The sequence below is a fragment of the Boleophthalmus pectinirostris genome, unplaced genomic scaffold (genome assembly GCF_026225935.1).
Source record: "Boleophthalmus pectinirostris isolate CB_2022bp ecotype Guang Dong unplaced genomic scaffold, ASM2622593v1 HiC_scaffold_14, whole genome shotgun sequence".
Lineage (NCBI taxonomy): Eukaryota > Metazoa > Chordata > Actinopteri > Gobiiformes > Gobiidae > Boleophthalmus > Boleophthalmus pectinirostris.
Genome location: NW_026571047.1, coordinates 12,142,976 through 12,166,480, shown reverse-complemented (window position 1 = coordinate 12,166,480; position 23,505 = coordinate 12,142,976). Strand labels below are relative to the sequence as shown.

The 23,505-nt window shown below is 38.5% G+C and overlaps 3 protein-coding genes across 3 annotated transcripts; 2 read left to right on the top strand and 1 right to left on the bottom strand.

The window, feature by feature from the left end:
• Positions 1-1,962: 1,962 nt before the first annotated feature.
• Positions 1,963-6,341, bottom strand: lrrc3ca (leucine rich repeat containing 3Ca). Its single transcript, XM_020924306.2, has 2 exons — positions 5,730-6,341; positions 1,963-3,453 (listed from the first exon to the last, which is right to left on the bottom strand). Exon 2 carries the CDS (start codon positions 3,378-3,380, stop codon positions 2,589-2,591), a length of 792 nt encoding a protein of 263 aa, XP_020779965.1. The 5' UTR covers positions 3,381-3,453; positions 5,730-6,341; the 3' UTR covers positions 1,963-2,588.
• Positions 6,342-10,404: 4,063 nt separating this feature from the next.
• top2a (DNA topoisomerase II alpha) lies at positions 10,405-19,482 on the top strand. The gene is made up of 35 exons (XM_055150401.1): positions 10,405-10,568; positions 10,888-11,034; positions 11,113-11,203; positions 11,280-11,343; positions 11,416-11,561; positions 11,628-11,725; positions 11,804-12,016; positions 12,158-12,331; positions 12,623-12,724; positions 12,996-13,133; positions 13,216-13,354; positions 13,426-13,583; positions 13,692-13,817; positions 13,899-14,009; positions 14,188-14,293; positions 14,424-14,533; positions 14,619-14,711; positions 14,788-14,902; positions 14,975-15,096; positions 15,183-15,331; positions 15,399-15,630; positions 15,702-15,836; positions 15,921-16,121; positions 16,193-16,388; positions 16,470-16,561; positions 16,648-16,794; positions 16,888-16,971; positions 17,062-17,241; positions 17,317-17,527; positions 17,591-17,749; positions 17,926-18,097; positions 18,170-18,222; positions 18,314-18,433; positions 18,820-19,049; positions 19,128-19,482. Exons 1-35 carry the CDS (start codon positions 10,551-10,553, stop codon positions 19,239-19,241), a joined length of 4,746 nt encoding a protein of 1,581 aa, XP_055006376.1. The 5' UTR covers positions 10,405-10,550; the 3' UTR covers positions 19,242-19,482.
• Positions 19,483-20,366: 884 nt separating this feature from the next.
• On the top strand, positions 20,367-22,809 carry LOC110159712 (gap junction delta-3 protein). The gene is made up of 2 exons (XM_055150354.1): positions 20,367-20,555; positions 20,635-22,809. Exon 2 carries the CDS (start codon positions 20,767-20,769, stop codon positions 21,592-21,594), a length of 828 nt encoding a protein of 275 aa, XP_055006329.1. The 5' UTR covers positions 20,367-20,555; positions 20,635-20,766; the 3' UTR covers positions 21,595-22,809.
• Positions 22,810-23,505: the final 696 nt, after the last annotated feature.

Sequence of the window (23,505 nt, the reverse complement as noted above, 5' to 3'; positions counted from 1 at the left end):
TGAGTTGACCTTTGACCTTTTTGCTCTTGTTGCTGTGGGTTTTGCTTGCTTACTGGGGAAATAAGAATGATCTGGTTTCTTAATTTATATCATTAAACACTAAGGCTTATACAGATTTAGGAAGTGATGATTCAGATCAGAGAGGCATTTGTAGATTAGACAACTTTTAACGCGGAAACGTTCAACCCAAATGAGACTTACGTGACTAATGCTCATTTTTCATTCTGATTGAATAAGCGTCTTGAGAACTAAAACACCTTATTATATTATAAATGTGTGACACCATGTCCAATGTTTTTGTATGATAATTAAGAATAAATTAACATTCCAGTTGTTATCAGAAAGCTATATTTGATTTGAACAAATATACCTACCTCGCATCTGGGAGACACAGACAGATTAAGTCAAGTTCATGACATTTTAAATACATTTTTACATGTTTTCCTTCCTCTTTAACACTGACCAAGAGAGGGCGCTGCAAGAGAGATAGGCTCCTGTGCCTTTCATTTGGCTCAGTTAAAAATAAAATATATACTTTATCATTTACTGTTCAATTAAACTTAATTATTTCGATTTCTTAGTGCAATTTATCTACTTTTTGTGAGAAATGGTCCCTTTGGACAAGGAGCCAAGAAACACATGTAACCAAACCCAGTGCGCGCGGCGCTCTGTGAGATTGGATGCGTCACCTTATCCTCCACTTTGTGTCCCATTACCCCGCACTTGTAATGCTCACACCAGTGTAACGTGTCTAAGGCAGCGGGCAGGGCAAAGCGAGCTGCTCAGAAATTTAAATTAACCTCAGCGACATTTGTGTGCGCTTGGGAACCGGGGTGTTGTGTTACCAGAGTACCCTCGCTGGGACTATGCACACACACCTGTCGTACATCCAGATGAACAAAAGAAGCGCACACGAGTTGAAAGAGCGGCATCGGTGATGTTTATGTCCGGTTCTATGTATTTTTGTGTTTTGTTTGTTTGTTTGTTTGTTTGTTTCACTCCCAGCAGTAAGATTAAGCACGAAGAAAAAACAGATTCTGACTGGAAAATGATGACGAGTGTATTGTGGGCCTAGTATCCTGCAGCCAGGGATGGTCTAGCATTATACTAGTGTAAGTATAATGAGCTATAGCAAAGCAAATGTAGCATGAAATGCTGGTTGAAAAGCCAGTAGTGTATAAAATCTGCAGGAGTCAAGGTGGGGCTCTGAGCTGCTTTTTGGACACTGCATTTGGATAACCGTATTGACACCTGCAAAGTTATTTATACCAAAAAAGCAGCACAGAGCAGTGCATCCTTTCCAAAATAAGAAGTAGGTCAAACAAACATGACAGGTGCATTCCCAGACTTTTCTCTCGAGTGTTGTCATGCATTATTTAACAGCCAGGCCTTGCTCATGAGACATTTGTGTCTGAGACAGGGATACCCTTGTTGACAATCCTTTTTCCACATCTCGAAACATCAGATTTCATTATTCAGCAGGGTGTGGACTTCTTACCTCACTGAAAGGAAAAGACAAAATCCTGCCAGTGTGATCTCAGTCTGATTCAATTATCTCTGCATGAAACACATTTTTCTCAATGCTCCCACTGATGTCGGTTTTAAAGGAGATGCAAATGCACCAGAAATAAAGAGATTCACATTCAGGGAGAGCTTTCAAATTGTTCCTCCAGCCAAGTCAGTATAAATGTTCAATGTCCTTGAAGTGACCACACTGGACAAATGTTCTAATTTAAAGGGTTAGTGGGTTTATGTCCACTAAGCTTATATTTCAGTTTATAGGGTCTTTGCACTGTATCGATTACAAAACTATTTTACTTGAGGAATATGTAACCTTCTAAAAATAGAGGATAAGGATCTCTGTCTACAAAGCTATATGAAGGCTTCAATTCCAAGTGGAATTTATTATCTAGTTTATTGAGAACAAAACTTAAATTGGCACAACATACATTGTCTGTCCGTAGTCAGAAATATTTTTATTCTATTCATAAACATAATCAGTGAATATAGAAATTCACAATTTCACAAAATCAGCTCATAAAAATATATCTCCCAAATTACATTTTTAAAACTGTGAGTACAATACCACTGTGCTAACTGAAGCATTGTTATTACTGAAGTAAAAGCTATAATAAAACATTATCTTGTAGACTTCTGCAATGGCACCAAGAGGAAACCCACACATTAGTCAAAACATTTTACTGATTATAATTTGTAGATTATTAAATACTGTAAAATTGTACTGAGCATACTCCTGCAGTCTGACAATACAGGAGCAGTTTGTGGCTGCTGTTACACGTGGCTGGTTCAATAGCACGTGTGAATAAGATAGAAGAGCGTTGAGCACATGCACCACTGGGTATATTCCATTTAGATTTCCAAAACTGGAGTACACCAAGTTGTCCTGCTGCTTTTACTCCTTTGACATAGGCCCATCAGCTTAAGCCACACTAGCCTTAATGGGCCTCCGACACATGAATCATTCATTGGCTCTGGGTTGCATCTGCCTTGTTTTCCATTCCAGCTGATAGATAGATAGTCTCCCACCTTGGATCTGACTGTCCATGCACACAATGACTTTTTAGGTGCTATACCACAGTACTAATGGTGGAAGACTCTTCAGATTTGCCCTGTCTGCTGGGCAAAGACTTTAGATATTCCAAGTGTCTGCGGGCATCCTCCTGGTTAGCTCGGACGTAATAAACCAGGTAGGAAATGACCATAGTGAACCAGCCAAACATGACCACCAACATGGCCACATCTGTAGTCCTCCTCATATAAAGACAGAGGTCTATGTCTGGTGCTAGCAGGAAGGCCAGCCCTTGGACTCCTATCTCTTCTGGCTCAGCAGTGTGGCACACGATGCCTGTAAGAGAAGCAGGCTCCAGGTCCACACGCAGCAGCGCCATCTGCAGGTTACAGTCACAATGCCAGGGATTGTTGGTGAGGTTGGCACGAGCCCTCAAGCCCTCAAAGGGCTCAGCCTTAAAGTTCATTAACTTGTTGAATGAAAGATCTAAAATCTGTAATGATCCCAGTCCACGAAAAGCCCCTGGTTCAAGCTGTGTTAACTCATTGTGTGATAGATCCAGTTCAACTAAATGTGGCAGAGCTGCAAATGCGTTCATTGGTATTTTTTTAATAGAATTATTGTCCAGATAAATGCGTCTGGTGTCATTGGGAAGGTCTTGGGGGATCTCGGTTAGATGTAGTTTGCTACAGCGCACAGTTATGCCATTGTTGTCGCTCTCAGTGCAGTAGCAGTTCTTAGAGCAGCTTGTGGCAGCATGGTGAAAGCAGAAGGTCATTAGCACCAGGCTGTGCAGCAGTAAACACATGACCACTGAATGGCGCAAGAGCCAGTCCGCCAGCAAGGCCATAGTGCACCATGGGCATGCCTCGAGCAGGACCCCTGTGTGCAGCTCACATCAGCCTCCACAGTAGCATTTCTCTCTGAAACACACCAAGAGGATATAGTCATTTGAAGTGAGGGAAAGCTCAAAGAACATCATAGTAGAGTATCAATTCATTCAGTACATAGGGTGTTCTATAGAAGCAACAATATTACATAACACAGAGGAACAGTATCTGCAGCCAACTTGGGAGCTTTTCATGCTGGTTTCATCATGTTTGTTGGGAGAAATGACTGTTGTTCTGTGCAAGTGGGTAAGTTGCAAGATCAAACAGCCCCTCCACAGCAGCACAAAAAACAAGCTGGAAGATCCTTTGGTGTCACTGTTCCTCTTCATAATTGACATTTCTGTAGTACAACCCTATTTCAGTGCTCACCGACTAGAATACAAAAAGTGTACAACAAAACACACTTTTACCCACAGAAAAAAACTGTAGCATCTGTCGATCATAGTCTACAATGCTCCAATTCACTCAATCTGAGAAAATGTAGATTCATTGGTATCTCATTAAGGTTCCATAAGAGACTAATTAGTATTCATTGTTCAACATGAGCAGTTACCAAAACAATGTACAGACAGGCCAAGAAACCACACAGGTTAACAGGACTCCTTAATTTGCTCCAAAATGACCCTAGGCTGAGCAAGATCCACTTACCAAGATTAAAAAATGAAACCGATCTCTAAGTAAGTGCCAGTATCACATGACGTTGGGGGGTAGAGGCCGGGGTGTAATGGCAATGCATGTTAAAGAAAAGGGGGCTAATGATTTGTCAAACAGGACATGACTAATAATGTTGTTGTGTTACGGCCATGGACACGGCTGCCAGACAACCCCAATAATGAGCTGCTTGGTCCGATGGAGAGCGATGCACCGGAGGGGAAGCTAACATTAAGTCTGTCATTATAAACCTGCACTGCTGTACTGCACCTCCCATTCAAATGCAACATGCTTCAATGGATCAAAAGGCCAAGGCTAATTTCAAGCTAATTTCATTTTGAGTCAATGGGGGCATGCAAGTAAAACTACCGACCATCTGACAGGTATTTTTCTGTGTGTACAAAAGGGAGGAACACAAACAATGTCAGTGAAATACAAGAGAAAGTGGTGGACTTTGAATCAGAGGGGAGTTAGATTACATTAACAACTCATAGAACATTGTGTAACACTGAGAAGACAGCAAGGAGAGGAAGACGGGAGATGTAGAAGGCAGATTGGAGTCTAATTAACAACAAGAATGAAAAAATACAGTATTAAACGTGTTCAGTAGTCATGAACAACTTTCTATACAAACCTTGTCAAGCACTGAAGATCTCTAATTTCAGTGTTCAGTCATGGTAACTGCTCTACTTAAACAAATGATAAACAATATCTCATACTGTGTGTACCTTGTCTTTTAGGATTATTGTTCTTTATGTGTCAGTGACCTTAGGTATTTTCAGTAGCAATGTATTACTGCAAGCCTACAGTACTGTATTATCACAATGGCACAGTTCCTAGATATGTCATGATATGCAAAATAAAGACTCCATTATCGCATGTTGGTCTGGTTGTTTTCCCATACTCAACTCGTTATGTTTTCTAATGACAAATGATGGCCAACTGAATTATGAAGCAATTCAATTAACTGCTCCCAACATTAAATCACCATTACAGTTTATGAAATTGTGTTGTCTTTATATACCTTCAGATATCTGGTCCACTTATTCAGTTAGTCCAGGGTAGATGAAATTAACCCCTGACAGGTTTAACTTGAAAACACATGCTTTAATGCAGGTGTAATCATATCTCGGTGCTCTCAGCCCCATTCCACTCTCTTAGCCGGTGTCTCCATTACTTCTCCTCTGTTCCTCTGGGCAAAAACGCAGCCTGTGCTTGGCCCATGTCCAGTTTAAATGAAGACCATATTTTCTTGAACTATGTCAACATTGAATCTAATTGTACTTATATAGTCTTGGTAAGCTGAAGTTGCCTCCAGTTTTGGTTGTATTGGGATATATTTTACAATTTTACAGCTTTATGTATCAAAATGATTTATATCCATATTCACCTGCCTTCAATTGTGTGGTGTCATTAACAGAACAGAAAATTTCCTGAGCATTAATAATATTTTTTTTAAAAGTGCTACCTGTGGAAAAGTACCTCGAAAGGACAAACTATAAAGACGATGCCTCTTTGGAACTGATACCCTGGTTGTAAAGTTTGTCTTAATGTCTTGAAATGGCGCACTAATAGGCAAAATTATTTCCAACTTATCCACTGTCCACAGCCATTGAACTACAAAGCTAAACAAAACATAAGCTAATAGGTGCACTCACGTGTTTGGTGCTTCTCTTCGCCTTTCCATGGTGGTGCTCCGTAAGAATTAAACTATTTATTCCGCGAACTTAAAACAGTTTTTCGATAAAATTAGCTGCATTATTTCCATACGCTGCCTCGTCCCTCTTGCAACCCATCAAATTTATTCTCCGGGGGTCGTCCGAAAAGCTAGATAGGACGTGCCACGGCTCTGTCAATGCTTCCACAGTTCAAGACTCTTCGTCAGTGCGCGCAGCTTTTTTAGTTTCCAACCAGTAAAGGAGTAAGCCAGCTCCAACTGCCAAGGGCGAGAGACGCAGCGCAAGTGACTGGCTGTGGTATGTCCCCAAGTCGAGCCGAGCGCATCAAACATTTATATGTAAGCAAAGTTTTAAATGGCAAGACCGTGGCGCGCAAGGGATTTTACGCACAGGAGAAACGCACAGAGAGAAACTCAAATAACCAGACCCCCTTGTCCTCTGCCTGACCTCTCTCGCGTCTCTCCTCACGTCACCAACCTCCAAACATTAATTTATGTCATTTATTGTATCGTAGTATCGTTTTTTTCTCCAATATATACCCTATTCATTTTGTTGGTTAATAGCCTTTATGGCAATTGAAACCAGGTCAATATTTAAAAGGAGCACTATGTATATGGTTTTTTTTTTAGGAAACTCCATCACCTGCTAAGTTTCCATCGATATGCTAGTGGTTTGTCTGGAATTCTCCATATTATGCATTAAATTGAGCTATCTTACTTTTTTACATTGCATCCTTAAAAACATGCATTATTACTGTGAGCGGGTAGCTTCTCCACAGATTTGACCTGTAACTTGACCTGGTAGTGTGACCTGCTCGAGATAAATAAGTTAAATGTCATACATGCTGTTTAACTTCAGGCAAAGCAATAACATTATCATGGAGACAAACAGGTGGCGACCCACTAGAAAATGTACAGTGGACATTTTCAAAAATCTATATCTTCTAAACCGTAACTACATCGGTATGGCTGTGTCATTTCCTCCATCAGATTTTCCTCAGTCTATATATATTGTGGATCAGGTTTCAACCACTCAACTACCAGGTCTCTGCTTTAACTCCATCTATGTCTCTAATAATAATAATGTTAAAGATTAAAATCTGAAAAAGCAATGCATTGTTTGAGGAACTTATAAAAACGGTAGCATGGATTTTTGAATATATATATATTTTTTTAGCTTTTTTCCATCTTTGCTTTGCTTCTGTGACTCACCCTGTTCCTGATAATGATGACCTGTTGCTAAGTACCTGAGTGACTGCATGCTTTAATTCTCTAAGGCTCTATAGTCCGGAGTCTTGTGTAATCGTGTATGATCAGCAGCTTGTTGTTTTCACTCTTCTGTCTGCTCCAGGACCTGTGCCCGTCTCCAGGCCCTTTTCCTGCCTGCTACCAGCTGATAAGAACAGCCACTCTAATCCAACATGAAAACAGTGTACGCCTTCTGCTTTCAAGCATAGGTATTAACTCATTTCAAATCAATAGCCCCTATACAGTACTCTACACTGTCAGCAGAAGGAACAGTGTGTATTGTTTATTTTAAAGATACGCTATAACTTTTGGGGGTAGGTCTGCAACTTGCTGTCTCCATTAAAGTGTATTTGCATCACTTGGAATGCCCCACAGTATGTAAATCTTGAGTTTTATTGCTATTAAAAATCTCTTGAAAAACATGCATTATTATGAGCATGCCCATCTTACCACAGATGAGATCTGTAACTGTTGCACCTTCTTCATGGAGTTATATAACAATAATGCCATACTGGGAAAACAAGCAAGTGGCACACCCTCTACAAGTTACACAATGCATCTTTAAATGACTCTAATTGAAAAGAAAATGTATCTTACCTTCCCCACTTTAACAATGCAACTTTATTGGATATTTCTGACACAGTTTTGTATTTTCTTTGTTTTTTTAATAGGCTCTATCACATTATGCGTACATCCCTGTGATGTTCATGGCATTATATTAGTTCTAGCCAATCTTACGCCCTTATAGGACCCATAATTCAGCAATTACCATACGATCAGATATGTGGAAAAGCATATGACAGGGAAAAAGTGGAAAACATGATTACACTTGGGGGAAAATGCACTATAGGCCTATCTTTATCTACTTCAAAAGCTGCACTGTGGTTGGCAGATTTAGATGCGCATATGTATTATCAGTAAAGCGTTAAGGCAGATAGACAAGACTTAAGTGCTCTGAGATTTTTTATTTTTTTGCCTTGTTGAAATAACTCACTTTTATAGCTTTTAAGTTAAGTTCTCTAAAACATATACTCAATTAATCAAAGTCCACAACTAAAAGTAAGCAAAATTTCCAGACATTACTGCAGTGTCCTTTTCCCCTGACATTCTCTCTCTCAATGCATGTACAAAAAGCATAACAAAATCTAAAGACAGGAGTGGAACAAAGGAGCTCTCCAGTTCACTCTTCTATGCACTGTGCTGTGTCTGTGCTAAGATCAAAGTCCTGCTTTGTCTTTGAGAGCACAATGTTGCAGTCAAAATTATTTATTTATTATTTTTGCACAGTTTGAACCTTTTTCATCCAAAAATCATCTCACAACTTGTGCAGAAAGGATTAACCCTTTTGCTGAGTCATCTTCCTTATATCATTTGATGTCCAAAGTCATGATATACGCAAAAAACAGTCAGAAAAGGGTACAGTTAAATTTCTGCATATATATTCTCTGATATTAAAGCCTTAGTATGTAACTTATTAAATGTATCACAGGAGATGAATACACAGATTGATTAACATGTTATGACATGTGGCAAATAAACTATTTTGTTTGGATGTCGTCATCAAGAAACCAGCAGACAATAGCGACATTTGCTTGATATCAGTGCTGCGGGCAATTATCATAACCATTACTGTTGTACATAGCTGTCAACAAGAAGGGCTATTTTTTATTTTTTATTATTAGATTTTTTAAATTATTATTTTGTACAGATATGTTGTATTTTAATTCTGATGCTTGTCAACTGCAGAATAAAATGTTGATACATTCTACTTTCTACTTTCTGCTTCTACATTCTTTAGCAACACAGACTTGATGCTGGTTCTACTGCCCTTTCCAAGTAATTAATAATTCTTTGTCCTTTACAGAGTCTTTCCGCCATATTCACAATGTCAGCAGGGAGGAGAGCTAGCCTTAAAGGTCATGTGGACACAGCAGGAGAGCTGACCATCAAAACATTATTCAGGAAAATGAATGCATGTATAGACTAGAATGGAAATACTAAAATATATATTTTTACCATTGTTATCAATTCACTGACATCTTACTATATTTTTCAACTCTATGAGAGCTTATAAGCTAACATGTCCATCAATGAAAAGTGTGTTTTGTCTCTAAAGATCTGTACAACATGCACCTAATTTCCAGTTTAACCAATAATGGTGACAGCATAGCTTAATTGGTAGAGCTTCTGAAGTTCAGGGACTTGAATCTCAATCCTGGCATGAACATCCCTGGTAGAGTGGTCAGATCAGATCCTCTGAACCACAAGTTGGTGTCCTTGGACAAGAAACTTAATCTGCCTTGCCTCGTGTATCTGTGTACACTGGTGTATGAATGTGTGTATGAATGAGCGAGTGGTTCCTTGATATAAAGTGTTTTAAGTGCCTTGAAGGCAGAAAAGTACTATATGGGGTATAAATGTGAACATTTACTATTACTCTTGGAGCAATTAGCACACCTTCCACATTTCGACCAGGCTGGTTTCCTGCTGTTCTTAAAACATGTCCTGGTTTGATGCAGGTGAAGTGAGCAGTGACCAGCTACATCAACATCAGCTGTCCATGCCATTCTCTGGCTAACAGTGATGCTGCAGCTTATAGGCCCACAGCATTGTGGGTCATTAATAAATAAGCAGAGACCAGGTGGCGTGGCTGGCTACTATGAGTTGTCTTTATACAGTGTGCACTAGTACCGAGTTCTAGGGTCAGAAAAAGGCTAGTTGTCTCATCGATTACGATAGCCTTGCATATGCAATTTTATAAAGTATTTGTGGTGTGAATTAATGTAGGCCAAACATGTTTGGTTAATTACAGGCAACAGTACAAACCTACCCTATGGTTATTAGAAAATTATAAAGAAATACGCTTTGAAGCATTTGAAAAGGGTTTAGATTTAACAAAAATAAATATATTCAACCACTGAGACATAAGGTTGTACACAATTTCCCTATTTAAAAAAAAGGGGGGAAAAAAGCTTAATTGATAAAGACTTTTTTTTTATCTAAAGCAAGTGATATTTTACTTATATTTTATTTTAACTTACATAACTTAATTTTTTCTTACACTTAGATAAACTTTATTGATCCACAATGACTATTCTTCTGCTGGTTGGCTACAAATGAAATTGGATTGTTTGAAGAATTTCATCTTGAGGATGAAAAGTAATTCTTTTTTTTTTTTTTTTTTTAATGAGAAGTAATTCTGATACACATCCAGGAATCAAAATGACGTGTACTCATTGTTGATTGGTTCCCGGGCTTTAGGTAGGCGGGCTTTAGCCTCTATAGACTTCACTGATTCGTCTCGACTTCACTAATAGCAAAAGCAGCGCTTTTATTGGTTAAAGCCATAAAGCGGACTTTCATCTGATTGGTCCACAGGGTTGGCGCGAGCAATGCCGTGAACGTTTTGAATTTTTAAAACACTGGTGAGAGGAGCTGGTCCTGTTCGCGACTGTTCAGCTTTCAAAGAGTTTACGTTAGGTGTCTAAAACCTTCATTGACTTTACGATATAAATACTTTTTCGTTAGGCAAAGTTCTCAGTGCACAAAAAACATGGCAGAGCCACTAAAGGTAAGAGTGTCGCTTCTTTTTCTTCTTAAAAACGTGACAATATTTACTAAGCTGACGTTGCTAATCGTAACTATAACAGTCTCCAAAAGTAACAGTAAATCCTCGATCATAGCAATTTGAACACTTAGTGTTTTGTTTTTTTAGTTTTTTTTACTATAGTTTGTTTTCAGTAATGCACGTTGTATATTCTCTCAATTCATCTTAATGTATTCATCTTAATTCATCCAATCAAGTATGTTTCACAATGCAAAACAAAATGCTGTCTAACAAAGCTACAATTTCTGAATATAACTAAATCATATCCTTATGTTTCATGTAGTCCCTGTTTGAAAACAAGCCAGTGGAAAAGACAAAGAAGGACCCAAAACGGTTGTCTGTGGAGAGGATCTATCAGAAGAAAACTCAGCTGGAGCACATTTTGCTTAGACCAGACTCCTACATTGGCTCTGTTGAGCCTGTTACACAGGTAAAATGGTGCATTGAAAAATCTGGACTAGATTATATTTGGAACAATCATTTATAGAGTTTGTTTGTTTCCTTTCAGCAAATGTGGGTCTATGATGAGGATGTGGGATTGAACTGTCGTGATATAACATTTGTCCCTGGTCTTTACAAAATCTTTGATGAAATTCTTGGTGAGTATATTTTTTGTTGATGTGAAAGCTCTTTTAATATAATACATTTTCCTCTCACATTTTATCTCTCTTACAGTAAATGCTGCTGACAATAAGCAGAGGGATTCGAGCATGTCATGTATCAAAGTCAACATTGATGTGTAAATACAATTTTATTTATGTATTTGCTTTACTTAATAATAAATTAATAAATTCCATTTGTTTGTTTCCAGTGAAAACAACACCATCAGTGTTTGGAATAATGGAAAGGGTATACCTGTCGTGGAGCATAAAGTTGAAAAAGTGTATGTGCCTGCTCTCATTTTTGGGCAGCTCCTCACCTCCAGCAACTACAATGACGACCAGAAGAAAGTCACAGGTCGGGCAATTTTTCACTTTTACATGCATATATAGACTCACTCAACACATATGCATTGTAATTTAGGTGGACGTAACGGTTATGGAGCCAAGCTTTGCAACATCTTTAGTACCAAGTTCACTGTGCAGACTGCATGTAAAGAATCGGGCAAGGCTTTTAAGCAGGTGAGAACACATTTCACTCTTGACTTCCTAAAGAGTTAAACAATATACCTTACATTTGAGCGATTATATATTTTATAGACCTGGTATGACAACATGGGCAGGGCTGGGGATGTCAGCATCAAACCCTTTAGTGGAGAAGATCACACTTGCATCACCTTCAAACCAGATCTGCCCAAGTTCAAGATGACCATTTTGGACAAGGACACTGTTGCTCTGATGACTCGCAGGGCTTATGATATTGCTGGCTCCACTAAAGGGGTCCGTGTGTTCCTTAATGGGAATCGGCTGCCAGTAAGTTTTGCTTTACCAAACAGCACAAATATCACTCACACAGTCTGATCTGTAATCTGTTAATATAATCCTATGTGTCCTTTGTACTATTGTAGGTGCATGTTTCACATACAGAATTAAGAAGTTTTGTTTGCCTCCTAGATTGTGGATTTCCGCAGTTATGTGGACTTGTATTTGAAGGACAAAGTGAATGAGGTGGGAGAGCCCCTTAAAGTAATCCATGAAGCTGTCAATGGGCGTTGGGAGGTCTGCCTTACCATGAGTGAAAAGGGTTTCCAACAAGTCAGCTTTGTCAACAGCATTGCTACAACAAAGGTAATTTATTGAGAAATGATGCATGCATTATGACTTTTAAGCAGGGGCTGGTAGGGGCTGCCTAAATGGTCTCTTAAATGAATGGGTTCATTTCTTCATTATATAACTTGGTCTGTTGGCATTCAAAGTGCCAATTAAGTCTTTAATAGTAATAGTAAAAGCTTGTGCCTATTTAAGTAGATATAAATGAAATACACTCTGGCTTCCTTCACTGCTAAGTACATATTTGGCTTCTGTCCCAGCCACGGTCATAATGAAGAATCATAACACTTGCTTTTTGTCTCCATCCAGGGTGGAAGACATGTTGACTATGTCGCTGACCAGGTCATTTCAAAGCTCATAGATGTGGTCAAGAAGAAAAACAAAGCTGGAGTTATTGTCAAGCCATTTCAGGTATTTATTTATACAGAACGATTGATACTATATGTATATTTTACTTCTACAGGAACACTAACACTTGATCATTAAATATATATATATAATTTTATATATATATACTGTATATTAAGATATTTATTTATTTATTTATTTTTTCGGCATTAACTAAAATTAAACAAAAAAAATCCCTTCAGTTTTGATTTGATTGTCATTCTATCTAATTTTAATCTCTATCTGTATTCCTGGGATATCTTTTACAGTCGCATTGTATATCATTGGTTTTCAGGTGAAGAACCACATGTGGCTCTTTGTGAACTGTCTGATTGAGAATCCAACCTTTGACTCTCAGACCAAAGAAAACATGACTCTGCAGCAGAAAAGCTTTGGCTCTACCTGCCCCCTCACTGAAAAATTTATCAAACAGGTACCTATAAAGTCACTTTGAGTGTCTTCAAAAGCTACTTTTTCAGTAATTTACAATGAGCTCATCAGTTCTAATTCCATAGGCTATCACCTGTGGCATTGTGGAAAGTGTTATGAACTGGGTCAGATTTAAGGCTCAGACACAGCTCAACAAGAAATGCTCTGCTGTCAAACACACAAAAATCAAAGGGGTACCGAAACTGGATGATGCCAATGATGCGGGTATTAAGATGCTTCTCAGGTTTAAGCAAAGCTTTTTGCCACTTCTTCTGACTGTGGTTTATTTCTTGCAGGAGGAAAGAATTCCATTGGCTGTACTCTTATCCTCACTGAGGGAGACTCGGCCAAAACACTGGCTGTGTCTGGTCTTGGTGTAATTGGTAGGGACCGCTATGGTGTCTTCCCTCTCAGAGGAAAAATGCTCAATGTTCGAGAAGCCTCTCATAAACAGGTTGGTCCCTTATTAAATAAACCACTTTAATTGCAAAATTGAAGGATATATGGTAGCTTTTTTTGTTTTTGTTTTTTTTTTAAACAAAAATCTACTTCTGTATTGTAGATAATGGAGAATGCTGAGATCAACAATATCATAAAAATTCTTGGACTGCAGTACAAGAAAAACTACACTGACCCTGAATCTCTGAAGACCTTGCGGTATGGCAAGCTCATGATTATGACAGATCAGGTATAGTTTTATTTATCACTAATGTAAATGTTTAAGTGTTATATAAACCAATTTGGCTCATGCATTTTTATAATGTATCAGGATCAAGATGGCTCCCACATTAAAGGCCTACTCATCAACTTCATTCACCACAACTGGCCTTCACTGCTGCGTCACAACTTTCTGGAAGAGTTCATAACTCCCATTATCAAGGCAAGCTGCACTTGTCTAATAACTGAGGAATGCTGTTATTTGTTCATCTTTCTTGTATTTGTTAGGATTTACCAGTAACAATCACAGAACAATTCCATTGCAAAGTCTGCCATCTGGTGGCAAAAAAGCTCTCTTTGTCACTGATAACATTTCTCAAGTTTTTCTTTTTTGTTTTTAGGCATCCCACAAGAAAACACAGCTGTCCTTTTACAGTATTCCAGAGTTCAATGAATGGAAAGAAAGCCAGGCAAACATCAAATCTTGGAAAATCAAATACTACAAAGGTTTGTTCTAAACCCCTGTGTGGTAGTATTCCACCCAAGTAAGCAGCTTTTATGACCAGAACTATGACATGGTCTCACATGTGTGTGAGCCTTTTATTAGCCTAATATTTCATTTGATTTGACAATGTAGGTTTGGGTACTAGCACATCACAGGAGGCCAAGGAATACTTCTCCGATATGCATAGACATCGCATTCCATTTAAATACTCTGGGCCTGAGGATGATGAAGCTATTACACTTGTGGGTTTTTCAACTACAGTGTTAAGTTATACTTGAATTAATGTTACATGTATTAGAGATTTTGATGGATGTATTGTTTTCCTAGGCCTTTAGCAAGAAAAAATGTGATGAGCGTAAAGAATGGCTTACAAAGTTCATGACTGACAGGCGACAGCGCCGAGAGCACAACTTGCCAGAGGTATATTGAAATCTTTGACTCTTTATTAATTTTATTGTTGCCACATGTTATTAATATTTCATGCTTATTCTAACAGGACTACCTGTATGGTCAGGCCACCAAATCTCTTTCCTACAACGACTTTGTCAACAAAGAACTTGTCCTTTTCTCCAACTCTGACAATGAAAGGTCTATTCCTTGCCTTGTGGATGGTAAGCATAATGTTACCTGGTAACAGAATTGGCAAAAGTTGCTTTATACTAACTAGAATGACTGTATATCAGGCCTCAAACCTGGCCAGAGGAAGGTGATGTTCTGTTGCTTCAAGAGGAATGACAAACGTGAGGTCAAGGTGGCACAGTTGGCTGGTTCTGTGGCAGAGATGTCTGCATACCATCATGGAGAGGTGACTTTCTTTTAACTGTTAAAATGCTGCTCATTGTTATGCCTTGCATCATGAACATTAGTGACATAATTTCTTTTCTTCACTAGGGCTCCCTGATGATGACCATTGTTGGTTTGGCTCAGAATTTTGTTGGCAGCAACAACTTGAATCTTTTGCAGCCTCTTGGTCAGTTTGGTACTCGGCTGCATGGTGGCAAAGACTCTGCCAGCCCTCGATATATTTTCACTATGCTCAGGTACTAAATCTAAACCTGTACCCAGGCTGTCCTTTGTAGCGCTAATCATTTTTCTTTCATTTTAAAGTCCTCTGGCTCGCCTTGTTTTCCCTCAAATGGATGACAACTTGTTGAAGTACAACTATGATGATAACCAGCGTGTTGAGCCCGAGTGGTACATTCCCATCATCCCCACAGTGCTGGTGAATGGATCAGACGGCATTGGCACAGGGTGGGCCAGCAAGATCCCCAACTATGACATCCGAGAGATCATCACCAACATCTACCGCATGCTGAATGGAGAGGAGCCCCAGCCCATGGTGTTCCCCTGTGACTATTCGGTGAATCTTTTTTTTATATGGATAAAAGTAAACACGTTTTTGTTTCACAGCTCCCAAGCTACAAAGGCTTCAGGGGCACAATAGATCAGGTCATGGATAACAGTTACTTGAACAGTGGAGAAGTCTCTATCATTGACTCAGAGACCATTGAGATCTCTGAATTACCCATCAAAATATGGACACAGGTTTGTTAAAGAAGTTGTTTTACAAATGCACAAAGGAACATTCCTAAAGAAGACATTTTTGATTATATGCCTGCTTTGATCCAGACCTACAAGGAGAATGTACTGGAGCCAATGTTAAATGGCACAGAAAAGGTCCCTGCTCTGATCACAGACTACAAGGACTACCACACAGACACCACAGTGCGTTTTGTGGTGAAGATGACCCCAGAGAAACTGAGGGAGGCTGAAGCTGCAGGACTTCATAAAGTCTTTAAGCTACAAAACAGCCTCACCTGTAACTCCATGGTAATCCTCATTACAAGTGAGTGGCCAGTTTGGCAGGGTGAATGTACTTAACAGAAATGCTTGTGATTTAGGTCCTGTTTGACCATGTGGGCAGTCTGAAGAAATACGAGACAGTACAAGAAATAATGAAGGATTTCTTTGAGTTGAGAATGAAGTACTATGTGCTCAGGAAAGACTGGATGACAGGCATGCTGAAAGCAGAGAACTCAAAGCTCAGCAACCAGGCCCGCTTCATCCTAGAGAAGATCCAAGGGACCTTGGTTATCGGTTGGTAGATGACAATCTTGGGTGTAACAACAGCTGATAATACAGACAGAAAGTTGATCATGATTTTCTATTTGCATCTAGAAAACAAGCCAAAGAAGGAGTTGATCCGAATGCTACAGGAGATGGGCTACGATTCTGACCCAGTTAAAGCCTGGAAACAAGCACAAGAGAAGGTATTAGGTCAACTGTCATATTCAGTGTTATTTGATAATAGTTTAAAGTTTAAAAGTTTAAAGTAAATACAATTGGTTTATTACAGAATGAAGAGGAGATGGAAGAAGATGGAGATGAGGAGAAGGAGAAAGAAGACACAACTGGGCCAGATTACAACTACCTTCTGTCTATGCCTATGTGGTACTTGACCAAAGAAAAGAAGGATGAGCTCTGCAAACAAAGGGATGCCAAGGTAGGATGCTTTACATTCATCTCATTGTTTGTGTTAACACATGAACACCAGTATTTAAGTAAATAAATGTATTAACTGCTGGATGTTATTTAGTGCGCAGAGCTGAACACGCTAAAGAACAAGTCTCCATCTGATCTATGGAGAGAAGATCTTGCTGCTTTCTCTGAAGAATTAGAGGTAACTTTCAATGTTGCAGTACAAAGAGTGGAACTTTGTTTTATTTTCATTCTTATCCTTATGCCTTAAAATTTGAAATGTCTTCCTTAGCGCATTGAAGCCAAAGAGAAGGAAGAAGCTGCTGCACCTGCAAAGGGAGCAAAAGGCAAATTGATGAAAGTCAAAAAGGAGACTCTTCCTACCCCCCAAGGCCGACGTGTGATTCCCCGGGTCACCAGCACAATGAAGGCTGAGGCCCACAAAAAGAAAGGAGTGGGCAAGAGAGTCAAGGTTTGGACTGATGGATACACTTTTTTTTACCCATATAACATGCATGTTTGCTAAATGGTATGTTTGTAATTGCAGGGTGAAGATATAGTGATGAAAATGGAATTTGGGGATGATGGAGAGCCAATAGAAGTACCCACAGAGAGTGGCCTTGTAGTACCCCCCACTAAGAAAGCAAGGGCCCCCAAAAAGCCCAAAGTGGCGGATGGAGATCCTGTAGAGGTGTCTGAGGAGATGGGACTTGCAGCACGACTAACGAAGAAAACCAAAACTACAACTAAGGAGAAGGGTAAATGATGGAAAAGAGATTGATGTTAGATGACAAAATGGCTGATGTGGTACTTCATTTCAGCCCAATCAAAGACTGGAAAACAAACCACTCTTTCCTTTAAACCTGCGGAAAATAAACTGAAGAAAAATAAGTGGTCAGATGATGAGGGAGAATCTGAGGACTCCATGGAAACCAAAGAACCAGCAGCCTCAAGAGAAAGAGTTGTACGCAAAGCTAAAGGTAACTAATTTAGCCTATTTTAGTGTTCTGGGATTTTGTCTGCTTCCTTGAGATGCAATCAAACCCCAAATATTTTCAAAAACAATGACTCGCAATTTCCTGTGGGCAATTTTGCACCTAGCAACATCCAACGTAAAATAAAAACAAGGTTAATGCATGTGTTTTTGTTTCATAAGCTGCGGTCAAGTACAGCATGTCCAGCGATGAGGATAGTGAGGATGATTTTGATGACTGGGGAAAGACAAACAAAACAAGCAAAAAAATGGGAATGAGTGATGATGACAGCTTTGCACCGGATTTTAGCCTTAACAAAAGCGATATGGACTCTCCTGTACGCAAACCAGCTGCGTGAGTAGAGACAAGATGATAAAAAGTTGTATGAATGTTACATGTATGTATATATATTTTTTTAATTTACAGTAAGAAACCTGCAAAGAGCAAGATGGCTAAAACAACAGAGGTCAAAGTCAATTGTATGTATTTAATCCCAGTTACATTTAAATTGCCAGCTAATGCATGTAATGAAACTAGGGTTAATAGCAATTTTTTATTCTGATATTGCAGCTTCTGACGGTCAAGAGGCTCCATCCAAACCAGTGGCTCAACCTAAAGCAAAGACGGCTGCAGCAAAGAAACCTGCTGGGGCCAAGAAAGCTCCTGCACCCAAGAAGAAGACACTAGGAGGTAAGTAAAGACTGTCAGTTAGGGATATCAAAATAATTAGGTTAACTGATAATCATACCCAGGTCACCATTAAATCATACCTCAAAAAATAAATAAATAAATACAAATCTTTGAGTAAACTAAAGATTTATGATGTGTTTAAGAACATGAGGACATACCCAAGTAAGGACAACGTATTAGACAATGTGAATGAAAGTAATTTTAAGGATTTCACTGTTGGTCAGGATGTCAATAATTGCAACTCATAAAATCGCAATATTCAATGAAATTTTATCATGTGACATGAGTCAATCTGTTGATTGCTTGAAACAATGTAAAGTGCAGTGTTATTCCTCACAGTAGCCAAGGTAGTCTCCTGTCAGTGTCATGTGTATTTGCTCTCCTAGACGCAAAGCAGCCCTCCATCTTGGATGCCCTCTCAAAACCCAAAGCTACGTCCAAGATGACAGACAAGAAAGTGCCTTCATTCAATTCCAGTGACTCTGAGGCTGAAGTGAAAGCACCTGCTCCGAAGGACAAGGTACTCAAACGCAAGCAGGCAATGAGCGATGACTCAGACAGTGAATCGGACAACCTCATGGTGCGACTCAAAGCTAAAAACACAGCTGGAAACAAGGTGAGCTACCACAACTTGCGCAATTATTATGTTGGTTCAAAATTGTCATTGTAACTTTTTTTTTTCTTTTTTCTTCAGAAAACAAAAAAGTGGGAGGATGATGAGAGTTTTGAGGCAGAACCACCAGTACAAGTGAAATCCTCTCGAACTAAGAAAACAAATTACGTCCTGGATTCAGACTCTGATGAATAATCTCACTGGTTACAATGTAGACAACAGATTCTTCACCATTTTATATATATTTTTAAAATATGGTTTACTCTACTCTAACTTGTTGCACAAATAGACTGTATTCAAAATATAGAATTGTAAATATTTTCTCATGAAGTTATTAGTAGTTTTAAATACTTGTGCGTTAAATTGTTTGTCTTGTACATATTTTTATGGCTGTTCATTTAATTAATAAAGCTAACACTGTTTCATCACAAATGTATCACTTGTGTTGAAGCTTTTTGTATATGTTCTAAATGTCCTGTATTATGCAAATTTGACTCTTGAGCTTTTAGCCATGTTGTGATGTTGTTACCTCATCAAAACATAGTTGGAGTTGTATTTTGTTTCATGCACACGTTTGAGTAATCCTTTATTATTAGTCTGTCTATGGCTCAAAATGCTCTGTTCCACCTTGTCATCAAGAGGTAGTTTTCAAGGTAATAACTGCCTTTTACCTTTTTTGTTTAGCAGAGATTGGTAATTCCAGGGCTGAAATGATCCAAATGATTCTAGTAAAGATGTAAGGAGTTTAAAAACACAAGCAGTTCCTGTGTTATATGAAATCACATAGTGGGAACAGTATTTTATATTTGAGAGACAAACTAAGACTAAATATGCAGGGCTTTTGTGTTAAACGTGTGAATTAAAACAAAACTGGGTATGTCTTTGAGGGGAAAAAAACATCAGAAAATAGGGTAAAATGGGCAATATGGGTACAATAAAAATAGGATATTGGGTTTGTTTTATTTCTATAGCTGGGTAATTGGCAGATCATTTAAGAAATATTTTTATTCAAATCAAGTATCTGACTTTTAGAAAGAATTAAGAAGCCTTTCTGTATCCACTGTAAAGTAGATTGGTGAGAGATAAAAACAACACACTGAATGACTGGTAGTCCCTTGTCTCAGATTCTTCCTGCCATTTCCTAAACTCTTTGAACTGTTCATCAAGACTTTGCCATTCTTGGGTAAACATGAGCCGTGTCTGGGCTTCTTGATGGGTCCAGATTAGAACAGGAATTTCCTCGTGTTGCCGCCCACTCAATTAAAGTCAGGAGAAAAGCTCAAACACATGCTTATTAGGAGCAAACTGACCGTGCTTGTGGTATCATCGAGCTTACAATATCAAATCAATTGTAAGTCGATGCATTTTTGTGAAAAATATGTCTAACCTCTTATGTCTTTACTTGGCATTTTGAGTTGCTTATCTTTAAACTGTTCTGAAAGCAGTTGTACAACCAGTTCTTCATTTGGAGCATGTAGGAGCAGCTCTGAAGAATACATTTTTAAAAAGGTAATATTATTCAGGTTGTCTCTGCTTCTTGTCTCAAATTGCATTTTTTATTTTTTATTTTTATTATTCTTGATTTCAGGTGATACTTTTGTGACTACATGAAGGAACCAAAGGGACCTACACCTGTCTGTGCTACAACCAGTTCTCAATTTGGGTGATGTTAAAGATTTTTTATTTTATTTTTTAATTAAAGAGTTTTAACTAAATCAGTATGGGTGAATGGGCCTTCCTCGGCGGGCTATTTGACAGCCTCCAAGCCCACTCCCCTATGCTGGGACGCTTTTGGCTTTTACTCATGCTGGTTTTTCGCATTTTAATCCTCGGAACCGTGGCTAGTGACTTATTCGAGGATGAACAAGAAGAATTTGCCTGTAACACCCTTCAACCCGGATGCAAGCAAGTGTGCTATGACATGGCATTCCCTATTTCACAGTACAGATTTTGGGTTTTCCACATTGTTCTAATTGCTACTCCTTCCTTGCTTTTTCTTATGTATGCTATGCACCATCACAGCAAGAAGACTGGTAGATCCAAGAGCAGTCAAAGTAGTTGTATTGACTACAGAGAGGAGGCCAGAATACGAAGGTTCTACTTGATCAATGTAGCTTTCAGACTTACTGCTGAAGTTGGCTTTTTGGTTGGCCAATGGTTGCTATATGGTTTCAAAGTTGAAGCACAATTCCCTTGTAGCCGCTTCCCATGCCCTTACACTGTAGATTGCTTCACATCACGTCCTGCTGAAAAGACAGTCTTCCTATGCTTTTACTTCATCGTGGGGCTGGTGGCAGCGATTTCCAGCTGTGCAGAACTCTTCTACGGCTCAATGAAGTGGTTTTGTACAAGCCAGGGACATGAGCAAGCCTGTGACTGTCAAAATCTGCGCAATTTTAAGCAGGAGGATGAAGGGAGCAAGATTCAAGTTAATGATCAGAACAGTGTCAAGCTAAAGGGAGCATCTCTGAGGAGTGACACCCCCAGAAAGGGCACTAATCAAGGACAAAAACATAGGACTGGAAGCACACGAATGCTCACAGTGTAATTTAATACTACTAAATACTGGATACTGGTTTGCATTCATCATATTCATCATTCTCCATACAACTGCACAACTTACCCTTATGTTATGGATATCTTACATCTTGTCAAAGTCACCATTTTCATCTCATATATAGCCTATTTTTAATATACGTCTTTGCTGTTTTTGCCATGTTAATTATTTAGATGTTTTTTCACTGTTTATATTTTGCTCTTTGCTATTATAATGTGTGAGCTACTGTATCCAAGTAATTACCCTTGTGTATTCATAACGTTTGTCCAAGTCTGCCCATTCTACAATTTCAAAGTTTAAAGTGTAGGCCTACTAATATTGCTTTAACTAACTTAACTCACTTAAATGAACTTACTACTCCTAAAATTAGAATTATTATGCACCCTTTTGGAAAACACATTTGTTCTATACAGGCCTACAGTACATCTTTGAGTATGGAATGGTGTGACTTTCACTCATTTTAGAACAGGAAGTTGCACAGAAAGGCTTTGATGAGAAGAGGACATGCCACACATTGTTTCTTCAGATGAGTCATTATGTCACTGAAACAATCAACTAGGAAAAAACTCCTAAATTTCAGTCAAATTTGTTTTCAAACTTTTCCTTTGTTTCCAGATCAAGGGATGTCCAGCTTGGAATTAGGCCTTATTTCTCTGATTTATTTATCTACTTTGTCTTGTTTTATTTTTTATTTTTTGAAATTTTATATTTTAGTTCCACTGGGGATAATTTGGCCCCAATTCAAAGCTAATAAATAAATAAACTAGAAAAGCACTCAGAGAGCGCAGACCTCCGCCAAGGACTACCCCCATTTTTTATATAAATTGCGATAAAATCAGTCTTCTGCATCAGATCCGGATCAGCCTTTGGAATATGAAAGAGGATCCCATTGTCCATCCCTCAGTCAAATTTCATGGGGTTTGGTCAATAATTAACCGAGATATTGAGAAACAAAATTTTTGGCCCCATTTACCACAATGTTAACTAAAATTTCAAAGTGATCCAGAATCCAGGATTTCTTCCGGATCACCCCCAAAATGAAATCAGTTCATTTCCAACAAATCCTGAAAATTTCATCAAAATCGGTCCATAACTTTTTAAGTTATGTTACTAACAGACAAACAAACAAACAGACAAACGCCGGCAAAAACATAACCTCCTTGGCGGAGGTAATAAATTCTTTGAAAAATGAACTGAATACAGTGGCCATTTCCCACTCATTTTTATGGGTATGTACTACATAATGTTAACTACATTTCTGGATTTATGAAAAATGAAAATTGTGTAAATCTCTAATATGTTACTTGCTTGCTTAGAAGTTTTGAAATAAATAAATGAACAAGGCTGTGTTTCTGTGCTGGACTATCTAAAATTAATTAAATACTTTATTATACAAGAGTAGCCACAATTTTTCCATCAGTTTTAAGTGCATGACAATATTTTAAACTACCAGCAGAGGGAGACATTGGACCAGGAAAAATTTGAATCTATTACAAACATTAATAAGTCTTTAAAATATAAATAAACCCTAAATATAGAAGACTTCATTTGTTAGTTGCCAGTCATATATATAGTATAGGCCTATATAACATCAGTGGCCAACCCAACACTTTCTAATCACAAATCACAGCCTGATATATTAAAAGGTTACCTAGATTAGACCTGTCTTTACAATTCAAGGCTATTTCTGAACAGCAAAGGCCTCCTGCTGTTCTCTGGACATGTCCCATATGCAGATTCAGAGCTATGTGTAAATCCTTTGAAGTGCACACAGTTGAATTTTAGATGTTTTTATGTAACGCAAGAGCTCCTCAATGGAACAAGGAAGTCAATGAGGATTAACGTCAAAGCACAGTATCTTTTTGTCTCTTCATCCTTTGTATGTGAGATTCAATGTATAGA